This window comes from Dreissena polymorpha, chromosome 2 (genome assembly GCF_020536995.1).
Source record: "Dreissena polymorpha isolate Duluth1 chromosome 2, UMN_Dpol_1.0, whole genome shotgun sequence".
NCBI lineage: Eukaryota > Metazoa > Mollusca > Bivalvia > Myida > Dreissenidae > Dreissena > Dreissena polymorpha.
Window position 1 is genome coordinate 95,459,432 of NC_068356.1, and position 21,725 is coordinate 95,481,156.

Genomic DNA, 21,725 nt, shown 5'->3' on the forward strand with positions numbered 1-21,725 from the left:
TTTTTTTTTTTTTTTTTAGATCATCTCACAAATTACCACCACACCCTCACACTATACCCCCCCACCTCACCCCCCCCCCAATTTTTTTTTATGAAACGGTTAAAAAACACAAATATTTATTTTTATTATTTTATGTTTGAAATACCGTCCAACCATCGCACCCAAGAATCCCCCCCACCCCCCCACCCCCCCCCACCCCCCCCACCCCCCCCCACCCCCGATTTTTTTTTTTCCTTTTTTTCGCATTTTTGGAAGAAAATGTAATAAATGTCCACACCCCCACACAATGCACCGCTCTTCACTCCACCCCTCCCTCCTTTGTGATTGAAAATGAGAGTCCCTTCACCTTTAAAAAGAAAATAGATGAGCGGTCTGCACCCGCAAGGCGGTGCTCTTGTTATATATCACATAAGATACAGAACAAGCCTGTTTGAAATCATAACATTATACAGGGTTTATCAAACAGTAAAATACAAGTCCACAACAAAAAATCAGTATAATTTTACTCACAATTTTTCTTTCTTTTATATTATTAATAAATTAATAAGTGAGTAGGGTGGCATTTAGCAGTCGCATTGATCGTTTGTCTGTCAGTCTGTTTGACTGTCAATCAATCTGTCCGGCTGGGCAGCATTCCATTTCTGGAGTTTTTTGCATAATACTTTCAGATATTTACCTGATTTTTGGTGTATGAGTCTACCTGCATTACATTCCGATCAAGTTAGAGAGTTTTGTTCTGGTCCATTGATTTTTGGCGAAGACACAGATCTTGGACAGAAAATATTCTACAAATGTATAGCATAACAGTTTATGGACTTTTTTCCTAAATGCTTGCAGATATTGATCTGGTTTTGATGTTTGAGTCTACCTTCATGACTGACTTACAGATAAAGGTCATGTTTTAGAAACCTTTTTGGATGCTGTCCAAGGCCTGTAACTTTGTAAAATATCAATGGACCGTAACTTTGTTATGAGGTTTTCAGTTGGGATATGGCTGCCGTGCTGCTTCAAAGTTCAGTTATAGGGAACATTGTATTTCAGAAACTCAGCCATTGTTTTGCATATAATTAAGCCATTAAACAGCAAAGTGTATTCTTCTGAATCACAATAAACATGTTTGAAATTTGCAAAAAATAGAGGTGTAATATTGTTTTTAATAAAAGGAATATTATGCTAGTTGATTTATTTAGGAATATTATGCTAGTTGATTTATCCAAGAGTATTATCAGTCTCTAGGTCATTGTTATTCTGCATCACACTCGAGTCTTCGCCTCAAAATGTGAATGGGGTACTCCAAATCAGAAGTTTTGAATGGTTACACAAACATAAAAAACAAGACAAGAGATGAGTACCATAAAGGACACTATTGTATCTGCCAAGTGTCAAAGCTAACTGGCAAGGGAATAAAGTAAATTGGCCATTTAATAGAAAACAAAAGAAATCGTTGAAATTTCACTAATGCCGTAATTACTGTCAGAGATGAAAAAATGAACTGTCACTTCAAACCATGGCAAGTTCTTTGGCTGAAATATGTGTTGATCTATATCAATAGTTCTTGATTAGCCACATTAGGATAAGTTACTTTTTCTTATTTATGTTTAAAGATCAAACAGCTTTTATTGGTGGTAAATTTCAATGAAAGAAAGGGCGTTTGAGAGGAGAGCCTTCGGTTGTTAAATCGGGGAACTTTGTATGTCCCTATTATATGTCATGTTATAGTTCACAGTGTCATTTTACAGTAGCAATGACTCTATGGCGGTTGAAAAGAGTTTCGTGCTATGTTGTTTGTATATTGTATCAGTCTACATTATTTATGGCCATGTCGGTTTAAAAGGTTAAGTTTGTATTTGTTACCGCTTTGATCATTTTTTGGTTGGTGGGGGTAAGTTTGATATTTATAAGCTGCATTGATATGCTGTATGATATTTAAATCAGCCATTTTTGTGAGTATGGTTTATCATTATAATACTAATTGTCTATGAAAATCTTCATCAAAAGCAAAAATAAGTTGGAAATGCATACATGATACAAAATTTGCAATTGAGAAGTTTTACTCTAGACCTTTCTCCACAGAACATGTTTGGTCAATATGAAATCATTGTAATAAGATTTTTTTTGGCATTAATTAAAAAAAATGTAGTAAATCAACTGACTGACATGTGACAAAGTCATTAAAGTTAGGTTTTCACAGATTAGGTACGAAAATTCAATTCCACAGACCTATTATACAATACATCAACCTCCTATCTTAGGAACATCCAGTGCGTTCAGGCAATTTGTATCTGCCGATTGGCCATTTAGATAGTTGAGGTATTTTGGGGCGAAATGTGTGCACCCGATTTAATTGAATCTTGTGACACGACAAAGTGTAACGAGTTACCTTCCACAATATACACATTGATTGGCTCTCTGATGACAACTTTGATTTCAGATTGACCTTTGAGTTTTTTTGATGACCCTCGAGCAAACACGATATCAAAATTTGATAGCTTAACCTTCATGAATTTTTTTTATGCATAAACTTTGTTGCAAAATTTGTAACTTTACCTGAGGTGTTACTTTTCAAATCCATTTACAAATAAAGGCGTGTTTCAGAATTTACTCACTTAATAGTCTTTTTTCAGATATTATCTATAGGCTGAGGTACAATAGTTTTGCTATGAAGCAATTATGAGAATATAAAATGAGAATATAAATTTCAATCACTATTTAATAAGCATTAATTGGCAGTTAATATTTTTTGTGTGATATTCAGTATGTTTCATGTTTGAACAGATACCAACAGTGTTTATTTCCTGAGTCATTTGTGCTCCAATCTTATGGTTAATTTGGTATAATCGTTTTTACTCGGGTAGTTGAAAAGAATATTTGTTTGTGGTAACAAGTAGGTTAAGTGAGCAAAATAATCTTAAAGAGTTGAAACTCATGTGCAAAACTACCATTTTATATTATTCAGGGTGTAATGTATGTGTTGAAGTACAGATGAACAGCTGCAGTCAGTATCCATGATTCTTAAAATACTGTATATTATAATATCTTAAGCTTCAAATTGACCAACAATAATTGTACACTGTTGCTTAATTGTGTTTGATTTGTTGGATATTTTTTGCGGTTTTTAAAGAGACCGTCGACCACAAATGACGAAAAAAGAAAAGTTCTATAATACCGTATTTTTTTACAATTATTAGTTTATATTGATTAAAATATCACGACTGGTATATAACATTGCTTGAAAAAAGTTTATATTTTCAGTATATTCGGTAATAAAATTTCGCCATGTGAAATCAAAAGTACATCGCGAAAATAGGTGACATAACAATATACACACTATAAATAACGCAAATAGATTGATCATTTTATATATAAAATGTATACAATTCACTACGCATGCACAATTTGCATTCCTGTGTTTACCACGTGACGATGATGATCAATCTACTTGCGTTATTTATAGTTAACTGGTAGTTACCTGGTACTTGTACCCATAAAATTTTAATACTGAATATATGAAGATATGAAAACTTAACATATTTTTTCAAGTAATGTAAGATACCAGTCCTGATATTTTAATCAATGTAAACTTATAATTGTAAAAAATACTGTATTTTAAAACTTCTTTTTTGTCGTTTGTGGTTGATTTTCCCTTTACTATCTTGATTTTGTTAATGAAATGATTCTAAACAAATTTCCATAGATGATACAATACGACCATGTTGATGTTTGAATCACATACATTAGTATTTAAGTCATACCACGGCGGTCAGTTAACCAACTCACACTTTAACTGGTTGACCAGTTCAAAGTACACACACTTATGCTGGTAACTGACAACTTCCCTACTTGGAAAAAGAGTTGGGGGAGAAATGCTTAAGAGATGATTTTATGACCAATCCTACACTAATTACATGGCTGGGCCAAGGATCAAGCACAGGATCCTCAGATTTGTAGTCCAGCGCTGGGCCAAGGATCAAGACGAGATCCTCAGATTTGTAGTCGAGATCTTGGCCAAGGATCAAGCTTGGGATCCTCAGATTTGTAGTCCAGCGCTGGGCCAAGGATCAAGCCAGAGATCCTCACATTTGTAGTCCAGCGCTGGGCCAAGGATCAAGCCCACGATCCTTAGATTTGTAGTCCAGCGCTGGGCCAAGGATCGAGCCCACGATCCTCAGATTTGTAGTCCAGCGCAGGACCAAGGATCGAGCCCGGGATCCTCAGATTTGTAGTCAAGCGCTGGGCCAAGGATCAAGACGAGATCCTCAGATTTGTAGTCCAGATCTTGGCCAAGGATCAAGCTTGGGATCCTCAGATTTGTAGTCCAGTGCTGGGCCAAGGATCAAGCCGGAGATCCTCAGATTTGTAATCCAGCGCTGGGCCAAGGATCAAGCCAGGTATCCTCAGATTTGTAGTCCAGATCTTGGCCAAGGATCAAGCTTGGGATCCTCAAAATTGTAGTCCAGGACTACACCAAGGATCAAGCTTGCGATCCTAAGATTTGTAGTCCAGCGCTGGGCCAAGGATCATGCCAAGGATCCTCAGATTTGTAGTCCAGGGCTGGGCCAAGGAATAAGCCCGCACTCCTCAGATCTGTAGTCAGCGCTGGGCCAAGGATCAAGCCTGCTATCCTCAGATTTGTAGTCCAGTTCTCTACCAACTGAGCCTCTGGTTCTTTTCACTTTTGCTTGAAGATATTGTTGCAAATGCTTATTAAAAAATACCTATTGCAAAAAATTCGCCAATTTTAAAAGTGCATTATTGTATTGAATGATGTAATAAGTTATGTGGCTTAGAAAGTTTTCGCTCAAGCTATTGTAGGGTAACTAGTTTTGGTGAAAGCAGTTTGAGTATTGGTTTTGGGAGGTCTAATATGTTAGTGTCGTCTTTGGTAATAAAAATTTAACTGAACTATAACTTGCTATAAAGATGATATCTGACTATTTACATATCAGGCCAATGTCCTTGTATTAAATTGCTTTTTTTGTTTGTTTTTTGCCTGGATAAATGGTAGTTTGATGAGAAATACAGTAAATTAATGTCATTGAAGATAAATGTAACGAAAATCATTCAATAATGGAATCAGATGAAACATATTTCGATTTTTTGAATTTTTATGGATTCTCTTTTTTTTCATCCGCTATATTGTTTCCCTTTTTGAAACTAATGTTATGTTGACTTATTTACATCTTTTAAAATCTAAAAAAAGATTTCATGTGTTGCTCATGTTTATGTATAATTTAACCCTGTTGCTCATGTTTATGTATAATTTAACCCTGTTGCTCATGTTTATGTATAATTTAACCCTGTTGCTCATGTTTATGTATAATTTAACCCTGTTGCTCATGTTTATGTATAATTTAACCCTGTTGCTCATGTTTATGTATAATTTAACCCTGTTGCTCATGTTTATGTATAATTAAACCCTTTCCCACTCAGAAGCAAAGTGAAAAAGGCTATGTGTAAACAGCATAAAACCAGAACAGCCTGCGAGTAACTCACATTTTGTTCAGGTTTTATGCTGTTTGCTGCTCATCAGTACCTAAGGTTTTGAGATGAAGTCTTAAAAACTTGAATCTAGTAAGAAAAGTCTTTAATTATATATATTTTTTTGACTACAAATGGGTGAAAATATGTATCTAACTCTTCCAGTGCTTGAACCGAATTTTGAAGGCCTTTGCAAACAGTTTGGATCCAGATGAGACGCCACAGAACGTGGCGTCTCATCAGGTTCCAAACTGTTTGCTATTCTGATAGTATTCTTTGAAAAAAATCAAAGAAAATGCTAATTTTAGAAATTCAGCAGACGACATTTTAGCAGACGACAAATTTCCCAGCATGCAAAGGGCTAAGTGGTAAAGGGTTAAAGCATTTTTAAAACAGAAACTACAAATCTATAAATATATCATTTCATAGATATGTTTAGTAATATAATATACAATTATGTTAATGTAAAAGGCAATCATCAAAAAGAACACTATGAGTCATTATCAGAGACAAAATTATTTATATAAATGTTGATTGTAACCCCAAACCCAAACTCGTTTGACAGCAGACCTTCAGTAGTATAATGTAACCTTTGGGTGATATATGGTTGCATGTTGGTTGTGTTTAACCTCCCAAAGCCGTGACAAGTGATCGTTAAGATCATCATTAGTATGCAAGATTTCACTTAAACATCAATTCTTTCACTCTCTGTATCTTTGTACTTGGTTGCAACATCTCAGTGATGGATGATAGGGGCGGATAATGAAGTCTTTCTTGAAGAACTCGAACCCCCGTAGGTAACACTAGCATAAACTAAATTCCTTCGGACATAGCCCAAGTAGGATAGAGACTATGGTATCGGGTGAACAACGCCGTTCGGAGCCTGTGAGGTCATAGGGCCTATTTCGCATATAATTGAAATTGATGGGGAATAAACATGAAAATTAGACCCCCCTTTAGATAATTAAGTGTACCATCACTTGTCAGAGAAAATTGATTTATTGTTGTGACCGAATGGCGTGAATGCTACATTTAATTTCAATTTTGCTGTAACAAAATTGTGTTAAATGGCTGTTTAAGGACATTGCCACCGCAGTCGACTGCTGGGCAGGTCTAAAGCAGCCATTTTTATGTCTGTCTTAGCAAAAAGCTGGTTTAAGTTAATGTTAATGGAGGCCTTTAAGCAAGCATTGTTAAATAATGGAAATGGCTGTCATTTGAATAAACAGTGGGATGGCTATAATGCCTTGTCTTTTTAATGTTCAGTTGCTGAATATGAGTCTCAATATGGGAAAATGGGGTTTAATGCATGTGTGTACAGTTTCGTCCCAGATTAGCCTGTGCAGACTGCGCAGGGGCTCATCTGGGATGACGGTTTATGCACATGCATTAAGCTCTATTTTTAAAGAACAATATTCATATTCTTTAAAAGCTTCCTGTAGCTAAGTACAAATTCTTCGTTTGTTTTTTTCATTTTGCAGAGTTGACTGGTTGAAAAGTAAAGTTGCCCGACTTTGATTTACAGGTTTAAAATGAAAAAGATAATTCATAAAATTAAAGGGCTATAAAAGAATTGTTCACATTCAAGCCAATAAATGAAGGCAAATGTTTCTAGGTTATAGGAATGTATTGTAAAAAATATTGGAGCAACTATAAAGAAGCTCAAAATCTTTTAATGTGTATGTATACCTATATTAATAAAAAAATATGTGAGAACAATAAAAGTCAATTCTGTGTTATCAAACCATACAACAATAAAAATAACCAATTATGTTGTATCAGCTATAAAAAAAGAAGAAGTATTAACCCATTTATGCCTAGCGTCCTGATAAAAGGACATTGCAAACAGCGTAGACCCAGATGAGACGCCGCATAATGCGGCGTCTCATCTGGGTCTGCGCTGTTTGCTTCAAGGAATTTCTTTATGAAATATTCTAAATATAGAAATAAATATACTAGACATCCCTAATTTTGGAAATAAATTGATCCAATTTAGAAGGATGGGATAGTCCACTGGGCATAAATGGGTTAAATTTTGTTATTCTTGGGGGAAACAATCACAGATAAGACTCATTTACCAGTGCAGATAGGGACTTCAAACCATCTCTCAAGCTGTGAGCCTATTGTCACAGTAAGAGGCTGTCATCACATGGGTGGTTGCTATCTCACTATGTTCCAAGATTGCCAGACATTGTTTATAAGATTTCTGACTCGATGAAAGTGCTTGATCTTAACATGATTGGAAAAGCAGGCAAAGTTATTCTAGCTGCTATCGGATATTTTGTTATCATTCCAAACTTACGGCTATGCAACTCTGAACAAAGTGTATCGTAACCTTCCCTTTTATTTTGGCATACCTTGACTCGATACAGAATTAGTTTGTTCTGGATTTAATAAAAAACTTGCATACACTTTGCCAAATGTAAGTTGCAATGAACAAATAATTACTGTTTATTTGAATAAAAACAACAATACATGTTTGCTATTTAAATTCAGTAAACATTTGTTGACCTTAGCATTATTTTTTTCCAGACATTTTCATCACTTTTATTTCAGTTGACTCAAAAGTTGTTTCACAGTCAAAGGATGAAATAATCAGCAAACTTTTTTATACGCCCGTATAAAATACGGGACGTATTATGTGAAACCCCTTGGCGGCGGGCGGTGGGCGGCGGGCGGCGGGCGGCGGGCGGAAGGCATCACTTTGTCCGGACTCTAATTCAAATTGTATTCATCCGATCTTCACCAAACTTGGTCAGCAGTTGCATCTAGTTGATATCTAGGCCAAGTTTGAATATGGGTCATGCCGGGTCAAAAACTAGGTCATAGGGTCAATAAGTGCATTTTCAAAGGGGCCACTTTGTCCGGACTCTAATTCAAATTGTATTCATCCGATCTTCACCAAACTTGGTCAGCAGTTGCATCTAGTTGATATCTAGGCCAAGTTCGAATATGGGTCATGCCGGGTCAAAAACTAGGTCATAGGGTCAATAAGTGCATTTTCAAAGGGGCCACTTTGTCCGGACTCTATTTCAAATTGTATTCATCCGATCTTCACCAAACTTGGTCAGCAGTTGCATCTAGTTGATATATAGGCCAAGTTCGAATATGGGTCATGCCGGGTCAAAAACTAGGTCATAGGGTCAATTAGTGCATTTTCAACGGCGCCACTTTGTCCGGACTCTAATTCAAATTGTATTCATCCGATCTTCACCAAACTTGGTCAGTAGTTGCATCTAGTTGATATCTAGGTCAAGTTCGAATATGGGTCATGCCGGGTCAAAAACTAGGTCACAAGGTTACTTAGTGCATTTCAAGCATTTAGCATGGTGTCCGCTCTCTAATTGAAGTAGTTTGCATCTGATCATCACCTAATTTGGTCAGAAGTTGAGTCTAGATGATATGTAGATCAAATTCGAATATGGGTCATGCCGGGTCAAAAACGAGGTCACGATCGGACACATAATGAATTTCAAGCATTTAGCATGGTGCCCGCTCTCTAATTGAAGTAGTTTTCATTTGATCTTCACCAAATTTAGTCAGATGTTACATCTAAATGATATCTAGGTCAAGTTCAAATATGGGTCATGCCGGGTCAATAACTAGGTCTCGAGGTCACTTAGTGCATTTCAAGCATTAAGCATGGTGTCCAAAACCTCCAAACGGGCGTATCTTGTGACAGTTTGGCACTCTTGTTTATTTTTTTATTTTTATCTGAGAATTTAAAAAGCCCCGGTTGTTGATTTTTTTTCGCCATGAAAATTCTTTGCATGCATTGGTTTAATTCCTGTATAGTTTTTGCCAATCTTACTGACAAGCAAACATGCATAAAGATAAGAAACGGTTTTAGATTATCGCTTAACTTTTAATGACATTCTAGAAAGTGCATGAATGTCGTATCAGAAAGTATCCATGTTGTTTCAAGTACATATTTTATTAGCTGAGAAAGAATGGAAGGGCATTTTCCAAAAGTTTTACTGGGGAACTTCTTGCATTACGGTATATACATGATAGATGATAAATACAAAACATATGTCATTTTTTGCCACATTACCGTAATTACTCTATGTTTTCGGACACTCTAAGTTTTCGGACAGCCCTTTTTTTAGCAAAAATAATTATTTTTCGTGACTCTTAATTTTTGGACACTCGAGTTTTTGTCCATAATTAATGTCTCTAAGTTTTCGGACAGTATATTTTACAGCGCTATTTTACCGAATTTCGGTCCTGTTTTTGTTATCTAATGACACGATCATCACCAGGGGTTTTACAACCGGATAAACATCATGGCAGGTTTATGTCTGAGGGCAACAGACCATTACATTTGCGTTATTGGGTAAATGACCTTGTAAACCGGTATTAAACAATGGTTTCGCCCGATAGCATAAGCGTTATGACAATTACCAGGGGTAGTGCCAATTAACAGTTCAATTATCTACCGCAATTGTTCTACCCCTTCTCAGTAAAATAACTGTGACAAACACTAAACGCTTCAAAGTGTGATGCACCCTATTGCAAGTTTTACGAACAATTAGACAACAACTATCAGATATAAACAAACAAAGAATCCATAGTTTGCTTTTTTTATTGCGTTAATTACAGGTTCATACTAGCGAGTATCGGTACATCACATGCTCATCTTTTAACTCGTTGGTCAAAGTACAACCTTGTAGTAATTTTAGTTCAAATAAATTAAGCATTTAAAATTATTTAAAATGCAGTGCAAACATATATAACTGTAATTTATACTATACGGCATGGTATTTTACGAGCGCGTGCTATAACGGGTAGTCATTGATACAATTGACGCTATTTTCGGACACTTAAATTTTCGACTCTCAGTTTTCGGACACCTGTTTATTGTGAATATTTTTCGTATCTAAGTTTTCGGATGCAAATTTTTTTAAATTTTTTTTTAAATGTGTCCGAAAACATAGAGTAATTACGGTAATTGTTGTACATGAGTTGAATAGTAATTTTCTTTTTTATGCCCTTAAAACAAGCTTGATTGTGTTGATATAGTTATGTTGTGAATAGTTTACGACCCACCTACTTTCCCTAAAGAAAGAAATGAAACGGACATGTAATCTTATGATCAATTAGATTTCTTTAATCAAGATATATATGTATACAATACTTCCAGACCCTTATACAGTACCTTCCATCTGAAATTTGACTTCTTTTAAACATGCTAGTTAGCGGTATCAGTGTATCTGCATCCACAAACTTAGTAAAACATGACATGTATTTTCAGCTCTGATGAGCTTTTAATAGGAAAATAATGTAAACAGAACGACAGGTGCAGATGCCACTAGCTGAACTTGTCATTTCGATTATAAAATCCACTAAAATGACACAATTTCCTGTCATCTGTCATCTTTACCTTAGCGGAGAACAAAAAATGGAGACAATATATGAGGGAGCGTGTGATGTATGTCTTACAAACAAATGAAATAGACTTCTTCTCTGTAAAATATACTGTCAGTTTTTGTTGTTTCTGTTTTTTGATTTTTGATTTTTATATATTTTAATCCATTTTTTTATAATTAAAACATATAAAGAGATTATAATATTGTTTTTTACTGGGGCAGGAATTCTCAGTAAAAAATCCGATGGTCGCAGGTTCAATCCTGCAAGAAAATTACTTGTGTGAGGACTGAGGATTAGTCATGAAATCTTGTCTTTGCCCTTTCTGTCCGTACCTCTTTCAAAATGGAAAAGCAAATTTTTATTGCAAATGAATACCTTTCAATATTTCCTATTCAGTATAAATAAAATGTGTTTTACTATTGCTTATTTTCAGGGCCGTGCACCTTCGAGGGCATCCAGTATCCAGACAGTGCAAACTGGGAGCCATTGCGGTGTACGCAGTGCGTCTGCACCGACGGGCAGTACAGTTGCTACCCCGTTAGATGTCCACCGCTCGTTTGTTCAGAGGTATGCACAGTCCAGCTAAGTTAATGACTACATCGTGTCCACGGTTGTCGCTTCTCAACTAACCTGTGTGGTTATTTGCGTTGTATGATTTGAGGTGCAATTTTCACATTTTTTGCTCTGTCAGACTCATGCATCTAAACTTCACATCATTGTTTATTGGTTTATAAACAACATTATATGTAATGAAAATGATTACTATAAAAAGCCATATGGATAACATTTTTGTGTAATCAAGATAATTTTGTTTGAGAATAAATCTAATTGTACATGAACATGTATTCAACGTGATTGTTTTGATAATATTCAGTCGAAAAAATAGATTTATTTAATAATACGCTTTTCTTGTTTCTTGTATATAAATTATAAATCATCAGCGCGGCTTAAGAATTACAATAATGATTTGTGGGAATAATATGAAGGCAATCTCTGAATCAAAGTTAATTTTATAGCATATAAATTGCAAAAATATGTTAATTAGCTCACTTAATCAACTCATCATAAAGTTTGTACTATACATGTTTAGTTCTACGTATCATATTTTCAGGTACATATTTGTCATTTTTGTGTGTATATTGCCTTGTATTATTATTCAGTGAATGTGACACCCATCTTTTTTTAGGTCAGCTTGTTGTCTGCAATGACAAAGATAGATATTTCGTATATTGTTAAACTAATTGATAGAGAACATTAAATTTTGGCTCGTGATTATAAAAATCATAATATTGACAGATATTCTTAAGACTTTTTATGTGAAACTAATTGGTAGAGAACATTAATTGTCATCTCATGATTAAAAAAGGGTAATACATGTATTTAAATCACTTTTTAGAATGTCATTGTATTGAAATATGGATTTCTTCTACATGTACTTCACACGCTTACCATAATAACTCTAGTTTTTCAGACATTCTCAATTCTTGGACACCCCCTTTTTTGACAAAATGATTTTTTGTGACTCTAATCTTTCAGACCTACTGGTTTTTGTCCATAAATAATAACTAAATTTTTGGACAGCATATTTTACAGCGCTATTCTACCAGATTTCTGTCCTGTTTTTGCTTTTATGGTGTCTGACTTCGATCATGTGTTTTTATGACCAGATTAAGGGAAAACAAACACTGGCAGATAAATGCCCGAGGGCAACAGACCATTACATTGTTTTTATTGGGCAAAATAACCATGTATACTGGTAATAAACAATGGTTTCACCTAAGAAAGATAACTGTGACAAGTACTAAACGCTCCAAAACGTAATGCACCCCTATTGCAAGCTATACAAACTATTGAAGGTGTTAGACAAAGACTGACAAACTAACAAAGAATTCTTAGTTTGCAGATTTTCATTTTATTGCATTACATACAGGTTCATACTAGAGTATCTGTACATCCAATGCTCCTCTTTTAACCAGTCGGTCAAAGTACAGCATAATTGTAGTATCTTTCATTAAAAAAAAGCATGTAAAATCATTTTAATAAAGTGTAAAAACATATAAAATAATTTAAACTATAAGGCCTTGTATTCTACAAGCAAGTGTTATTTGTTGTTGATATAATGGACGCAATACTTATGGCATATCCATATCTGTCTGAATGGTTAATTTTTTGTCTCTTCGTTTTCAGACACCTTTATAATTTTTTATATTTTACATCTAAATTATGGGTATTGAATACAATTATGTTTTTCAAACTGCAAAATGTGTGCAATAAGAAATATCATGCAGAATAAAAAAAATCACCATTTATTGCATACATAATAAATGAAAAACTATGACAATATTTTGAAAGGTTTATTATCTGTTCTTACTTTAACATTTCATTCACTACGCCTAAAGAAAGAACTCGGGAAACTTTGAAGCATAATTTCATAATTCACTTAATGTCAATTTAATGACTCATCTGATTGCCAAAATTGCTCTGTTCGCATCTTTATTCTTACATTGTCATTAATACAAAACTTTATAATGTCATTTATTTATTTGGAATGACAGATAGTCATGCATTAGAGATCAACAACAACTTTATATACATGTATCAAGCGATGCTGTTATGCATATTATTTCAATAATAATAATGTTAGAAAGCGGTGTTACCAGTTTTGAGGCCACATTGATACTTAATACCGTAGGTTTCCACATATAGCGCGCTCCCGTGTATAGCGCGCAGGCTGTTTTTTAAATGCCAAAACGGAGAAAAAAATATTTAAAGTCAATAAAACCACCAAATCGGACCGAAAATGGCCGCCATTTTACTATTGCACAATCCAATAATCCGGGGCATTGGAAAGCTTAATTAAGCATTCAAAATAGGAAGCGTCATTATGATTAGGAGCATGGGTTGCATAGCACTATACTTTTCTGACAATTTTGTAATTTTGTAGCAAAAGATTAACAGTCCACGTGCATTTTGTGAAAAACATGAGAAAATAAGAATAAGTGTACATCGTGTGATTTTTCTTTGGGGAAAGCATGGGCATTACCGGTAAATTTGAATGTCGCATGGGAGACAGGGATACAGTTGTTGAGGTACACCACTGTTGGACGTTCAATATTTAAACACACAAAATGCAATTGCATATCTTCACGTTCTCAAGTGTCAATTAGTGTCTCAAATGTCAATTAGTGTCTTAACAAGTCGTGGCACATATTACTCAATAACATCTGCCAATTTCGAAGTGCAAAATGACCCCCTTTTTTACACCTACCGTTACCCGCAAATAAGACCTCGTTCGCACCTACCCTTGACTGCTCTCCAGAATGTGGACAACAATCCCCATCGGAATTCATCAAGAAGTGTAAAAACACAAACAAAGAAATGTCTGCAAGTTTATTCAAACAAATTTATTTTTGACCAAAACTTCCGCGTTCATATCTACCAGTAGCGACTTCTTGTTGTTTCGACAATGGCCCCTAAGTCTGTACGATTTTAGGGTGGTAGTTTTCTGGAAAAAAACATGGCGGCCATTTTGGTTATTTACGATTACACAACAAATTTTTTACCAATTTAGCAGCCAGGAAAGCGTTGTATCAATGTATAGCGCGCACCAGCTTTTTCATTTGAATTTTGGAGGTAAAACACTGCACGCTATACGTGGAAACCTACGGTATTCATGAAACTTTGTCAGGATGTTTTCCTTTACAATATCTGGGTCTAGTTTGAATGTGTCGAATGTAATGTAATATGATATTATTTTCAGAATGAGGTTTTGGGGACCCCAGAAGGAACCTGCTGCCCCGTTTGCCAAGGGACCAACAGCACCTGTCGGGAGGGAGTCAGGGAGTATAAGGTAATGAATGTTGGAAAACAGATATGAGCCTTTCTCTGGGAAAACAGGGCTTATCCCTTTGCATGCTGGGATATTTGTCGTCTGCTAAATTGGTGTCTGCTGAATTTCTAAAATCATCATTTTCTTCACTTTTTTTCAAAGATCACTATCAGAATAGGAAACAGTTTGGATCCTGATCAGACCCCACGTTTTGTGGCATCTGATCTTGATCCAAACTGTTTGAAAAGGCCTTTAAAATTCGGTTCCAGCGCTAAAAGGGCTATTGCACGTGTTAAAAGTGTAGCCCACACAGGCTGATCAGTGAAGACACTTTTCACTTTTATTGTAGTTCTCATTTAAAGCTTGTCTCTTCAAGCAAAAATCAAGTTTAGGCTTAAAGTGTTGTCCCTTATTAGCCTGTGCAGACTGCACAGGCTAGTCTTGAATGACACTTCAAGCAAATGCATTAAGCCCTAGTTTCCCAAAGACAGGTTCGTATTGTTTGTTTATTTACAGTATTTTGGTTAATAAAATTTTGAACAGACATAAAGAATCTTTTGCGGGATGTTTTGCTCTAAGTTTTGTTTTTTAGTATCATCTATGTTTTACTTTATTAAAAAAAATTCTAAACATAAACGCAAAAACAATCCTTTATTTTGTTCCTCAAATAAGCATTTTTCTATATTTTTTTTTTCAAAACAATTAAATAATCAAATAAATAACTTTGGTATTGTTCCAGTCTTTTTTAGGCTTAATACAAAAATGTGTGTTATGTTTTGCATTTTCATTTTTCTACTTCCATGATTATTTTAAATTGATACATAAGCCAAAAGCAGAAGCTGTGGTCAACCCTTACAATGTGGGAACCGAATTTTTAAGGCCTTTGCAAACAGTTTGGATCCAGATGAGACGCCACAGAACGTGGCGTCTCATCAGGATCCAAACTGTTTGCTATTCTGATAGTATTCTTTGAAAAAAATCGAAGAAAATGCGATTTTTATAAATTCAGCAGACGACATTTTAGCAGACGACAAATTTCCCAGCATGCAAAGGGTTAATATTTGTAACCACAGGGTTTAATGCATGTGAGTAAAGTGTCATCCCAGGTAAGCTTGTGTAGTCTGATACTTTGGTTTAAACTGGATTTTTATTTAACCCTTTGCATGCTGGGTAATGTGTCGTCTGCTAAAATGTCGTCTGCTGAATTTCTAAAATTAGCATTTTCTTCGATTTTTTTCAAAGAATACTATCAGAATAGTATTCTGTGGCGTCTCATCTGGATCCAAACTGTTTGCAAAGGACTTCAAAATTCGGTTCCCGCACTGAAAGGGTTAAAAGAGACTTCCTTTTAATGAAATATTCCATGAAAGCGCTAAGTGTCGTTGCTGATCAGCCTCAATGCGGACTGCATTTATAAGCCCCATGAATTTACTTGATATATAATATCAAAACTTCTACTACAGCTCTCATGCATATTTTTCTATGCCCAATAAGTCATCTGTTGGCAGATTGACTTGTGTTTCAGACAGGGGACCAGTACTCAGCTGTTATTTTCTATTCCCAATAAGAAAGAATTTTGTATCTTTTTCAGACCGGGGACCAGTGGAGTAGAGATCCCTGTACGCTGTGCGTCTGCATAGGGGGAACCATCGTATGCACACAGAAGGAATGTGTGGACGGAGCAATATGCCAGCGGGTAGGTGGCGTTTGAAAATGACCTTAATTGGGGCTTCATTGCTGATTTGAAAGTTTCTACTGTATATTCTTAAATCAATGCCCAGCTAACCTAATAATTGACAGCCATCCCACCCCCCCTAAAGAAAGAAAAAGTTAGTCCCTTTCATTTGGTTTGAAAATATCCTTAAGTGAAGCTTTTCAATGCCAATGCTGGAATGCTTTCCTACAATATAACACCACATCAATTCACATACCCTCATAATTACCCCCCCCCCCCCCCCCCCCCCCCCTCCAATTATAGTTGTTCAGTTTGTAAAGAAAAGTTCCACTTTATTGCAATGCATAATTTTGCTGAAACACAATATTCAAATGCACGCTTATGCAAATTGTTTGCATAATGAGCTAAACAGTTAGATTATCATCTTCATTTTAAAGTGGCATGTATATATATTGTTAATTCTTATAAAGCCCCCACCACGTTTGGAAAAAGTAAGGCCCCGAGGATGTATACTAGAGTATATAAGGGTTTTGTTTAAATAAATAAAAAAACATGGGGCTATTGCTTATGCCAATGCTAATGGTAGCTGTGCATGAGTAATGGTGTCATTCACATTTTGCTATAAGTAAAGTAGTTTGTAATGAATGCATTCAAAATAATCCCTGCTAGTAAATTTCATCTGTAACTTATACTGGTGACTAAAAATTGGAATCTTGTGTACAAATTTTTATGGAAAAAACTATTTAAGCAACAAGACCACATTGTTTATTGCATCATTTTTTCTAGGTTTTGTATTGTGGAAACAATATGCATGAAGACTTCTTTTCTGTGCATAGAATAAATAAAATGCACATCTTATTTTTAGATTTTTAAATTTTAGACAAATCATTCTCTAAAATAAATATACACTTCAACTTTTATAAAGAAAAGACAGGAAATATTTGACTTACCTTATTGAAAATCCAAATAAAGGCAGTTTGCATTATATATACAACAACAATTTTCAAAACCTTATTAAAGGGAGAAGAGAAGATTACCAGGCCAGGTGAATGCTGTCCAGATTGCGTTCCCATGTCAGGTATTGTTAACTGTTTAAAAATTGACTTACAATGGAATTTTATAAAATTAGGAAATTCCCACTACAGTGCGCAGGATCAACAGGGTTTACACACAACTGGACAAAATGTAATTACACCGTTAAGAACTTAATTTTTGCAAATATGTAAAGTTATCAAATACATGTGCAATCTTTAGTGCATAAAAGACAGTTTTTTCTTGCAGTTTGTGCTGATATCAAGATTTAAGGATAAATGAATATGTCTAAAAACGGTGCCAAAATTTCATATTGCATGCAGCATAACCATGTACATAAGTGCGTTGCACATCGAATATTTGGCCAAGAACACAGGATTATTTAATAAAATAATTAACTTTCAATCAATTGTGAACTCCACAAAGTCACGTGATCCTGCACCCTGACTAATATGTGGGTACAAACCAAGCAGGATGTAATGATCAGCGATGCTTAACCCTTTCAGTGCGGGAACCGAATTTTAAAGGCCTTTGCAAACAGTTTGGATCCAGATGAGACGCCACAGAACGTGGCATCTCATCTGGATCCAAACTGTTTGCAATTCTGATAGTATTCTTTGAAAAAAAATGAAGAAAATGCTTATTTTACAAATTCAGCAGATGACATTTTAGCAGACGACAAATTTCCCAGCATGCAAAGGGTTAATTAGGCTAGCCTATTGCCCCGCTCATCCAAAAGAGCTTAGTGGTATTCTGTATGCTTATTTGGTTGATATTTGTTCTCTACCGATAGCAAATAAATGTGGAAACAAATGAATGCATGTTGGGTCTTTAGAATAACCATGTATGTATGTATGTATTTATTTTGACCTTGCGGTCAAGGATAACCCATAAAAGTGCAAGCACTTATTTCCAATGGGGTCCTTTGGTTTTGCTGAATTGACAGCAAGCAGAAGAGACAGTATTGGGATACAAGGAATCCGGGTGCGATACCCTAGCTCTTTGCCAATAGATACCTTGGTTCTTTTACGTGCTCAGTGTATAGCACCGATACGCGCAAGAATTACCTGGGTTTCATACCAGTACATCTCTAGTTGGGTGGGAAACACTTAAAGCATTTCTGAAATTTCCAGTCCCCCTGCCGGGATTTGAACCGGGGACCTCTGGAATGGTAGACCAGAGTGTTACCACTTGACCACCGCACCACCATACAACTAAGGGTCTAGACAAAAACAAACTAACCATGTCAACTATAAAAAAACTGAATGTAAGAATCAATGTTCTACTAGTGAAATACATAAAAGCAATTACGGAAAACAGTTATTGACCATGTTACATCATCTTTCATATTTTTGTTCCCAAAGGAACGTGTAAAAGCGTTGACCCCCCGCGGTACAGTGGTGACCTATGGAACTCATCCCGGTGTGAATACTGCATGTGTGATAGAGGTCAGGTCACCTGTTACACAGCCTCGTGTGAGAACACCGTCTGCTTCAAGGTAGAATCAATAGAAAATTGACCAAGCTCTGGGAAAATGGGGCTTAATGCATGTTCGGAGTTTTGTCCTAGATCAGCATGTGCAGTATGCACGGGACAGGCCAATCAGGGACGAAACTTTCCGCCTAGACTGGATTTTCATTTAGAAGAGACTTCCTATTAACAAAAAATTCCATAACAGCGGAAAGTGTTTTCCCTCATAAGCCTGTGCAGACTTCACAGGCTAATCTGGGACAACACTTTTCCACATGCAGTATACCATGTTTTCCTTGAGCTACACTGGAATCTCTTTATTTTAGCTCGATAATGCATTGAAAGAGTTATGTTAAAAAGGATTTCTTAAGATTGTTCCCTTGGAAGAGGTAATTTTTGGCGACTTTGAAAAGATCTTCAAAATGCAACTTGAATACATGTGAAAAAAAATCTCATTACCACCTCATAATAAGAGTTTTAAAATACTTAAAGTATTGCTGTCCAAATATCGGTCATGTACAGTGGACATTTACTCTCTCTGGAAATCGAAAATATTCTATGCCAATGTTCTTAAAACACATTCACGAATTGATGATAAAACCTGTTTGTATTTGCCAATCGCTAAAAGTAAATTATGAATTTTGGAGTTTATTGACCATTTTGATAAGGTTTATAAAGCTGTATATTTTCAATTATGACCAGCTTCCTTAAACACATTTGTTCCCTAAATTCTGTTTTTGTAGTAATGTCAAATAAAGTCAACACTAAAATCCATTTTTATTTGTATTTGCTATCCAAACTATAAAAAATGGCTATAGAACTTTTATAGTTCCATAAAAAAGTATGGAAAGATTATTGGCATTACCCCCAAAGATATGTGACTCTGTCTCTTATTATTAATTTCTAATGGCCAAATAAAGAAAGACGGTGGCTTAAATGTAATCTTGTGATTTTTCAAACAACAGGAGGAGGTTCTAATGCGTCACCCGGACAACTGTTGTCCTCAGTGTGTCATACCACCAACATGTGAGCAGTCGGGACAAGTTCGAAACGTGAGTCTAAACATATGTGTCAAATTAATGAAGCATCTTAACCCTTTTAGTGTGGGAACCGAATTTTGAAGGCCTTTGCAAACAGTTTGGATCCAGTCTCATCAGGATCCAAACTGTTTGCTATTCTGATAATATTCTTTGAAAAAAATCGAAGAAAATGCTAATTTTAGAAATTCAGCAGAAGACATTTTAGCAGACGACAAATTTCCCAGCATGCAAAGGGTGAGATTTATTAAAAATGAATCTCACTCTGGGAAAACTGGGCTAAAACCCTTTTCCCTGTTCGAGGCTTAAATATTTTTTCTAATGGGTAATTTACTTATAATTGAAAAAACGTGTTGTTTATATTTTAAAAAATAACATTTAAATAATTCTTGACATAATTTTATCAAGGATGGGAGTCGCTGGATGGAAGACGAGTGCACGCTGTGCTACTGCGATGGTGGGACCGTTCGTTGCTACTCAGAGCACTGTCCTGCCTGTCCATCAGGCCAGCGTCGGTCCCCTGCACCAGGAGAGTGCTGCAGTCCATGTGAACCAGGTACCCGGACAGATATTGGCTTATGCTCTGCTTATGCTCTGAAAACAAGTTTGGACAAAACTTAAGTTTAGTTTAGAGCTATTTATTTTAACTCAATTGATCGAAAGCCTAAGGCTTATTGAAACACTTTAAAGTCCATTTCCTGGTGGAATAAGTACTTGATGTATTTTTGGGTAGATCTAAAGAAGGCTCACACAGATGACTGACTGGGTTAACTAATACTCTGAAAACATTAAAAAAGTGTGTACAAAATTCGTTGCAAAGAAACAGTTTGGAATGTGAAAAAATATTAATAGCCAAAATTGGGGTTACATCAGGGAATTTGTTTAAAAGTTTTATCAGATATTAATTGATTTATTTAGATGTCAGACGTCTTGAATAATTTACATTGTTCAGACAATAAAACATGAAAACTTAAGATTGCAACAATTTTGTTCAGTACAAAAAATGACTTCTCTACGCCTGAACAAAATCAAAGGTACTAAGTAGCTAAACAAACTTGACAAAAGTTGACAAAGAATGTTTTCTCAATGAATTACCAAGGATTAGTGGATGCTGTTCTGACTTGTGTTTATATGCCCATTTTTATAAATAGAAAGTTTTAACCAATGTTTAATAAGTGATCTTTAATCTTTTTTTATCTAATATTCTTTTCTCACAGTCCACTGCAGTCCACAATGCCAAAGCTGCGAGGTAGGAGCCCCTGACAATTGCACAGCCTGCACAAACACCCAGCTCTACGTCCAAGATGGCCGCTGCCTGCACACATGTCGTATGGGGTTCTACCCGTCACCTCGCGGGCTGTGCCTGCCGTGTCACGCCTCATGCTATACGTGCGTCGGTGGCACCCAGTACCACTGTGACATGTGCCAGCCAGGTCTGATGTGGAAAGACGGGGAGTGCGTCACTCAGTGCGGACTGGGCTACTATCTTCAGAATGGCCGCTGTCTGGGTAGGTGTTTTGCGCATCAAGTTGTTTACATAATTTTATTTCTATATAATGTATTTAATATAGTCTCTATGTAATATGTTTGATGTAATATTACTATATTTTATTTAAAATAATATGATGTTATGCAGGCAAGTATTGGAAACTATAAAGTTTAAACTAAAAAAAATAGTTTGCTCATTTTTTGTGTGTTTGCTGATACTTTTTATGCCCCCGAAGGAGGGCATATAGTGATCTAGTCTGTCCGTCTGTCTGTCACACTTTGCGTTTAGGTTTCGAAAAATGCTCATAACTTTTATGTCTCTTCAGATAGCAATTTCATATTTGGT

General features: G+C 35.7%; 1 protein-coding gene across 1 annotated transcript in view; it reads left to right on the forward strand.

The window, feature by feature from the left end:
* The window catches only part of LOC127869915 (extracellular matrix organizing protein FRAS1-like), a 200,603-nt gene that overhangs the window by 106,173 nt on the left and 72,705 nt on the right, over positions 1-21,725 (forward strand). Inside the window, exons 6-13 of the mRNA XM_052412574.1 lie at positions 11,282-11,415; positions 14,609-14,698; positions 16,269-16,373; positions 17,373-17,430; positions 18,749-18,882; positions 19,820-19,906; positions 20,300-20,447; positions 21,109-21,399. Of these exons, the coding sequence (XP_052268534.1) occupies positions 11,282-11,415; positions 14,609-14,698; positions 16,269-16,373; positions 17,373-17,430; positions 18,749-18,882; positions 19,820-19,906; positions 20,300-20,447; positions 21,109-21,399 (1,047 nt within the window). The remainder of the gene's footprint in view (positions 1-11,281; positions 11,416-14,608; positions 14,699-16,268; positions 16,374-17,372; positions 17,431-18,748; positions 18,883-19,819; positions 19,907-20,299; positions 20,448-21,108; positions 21,400-21,725) is intronic.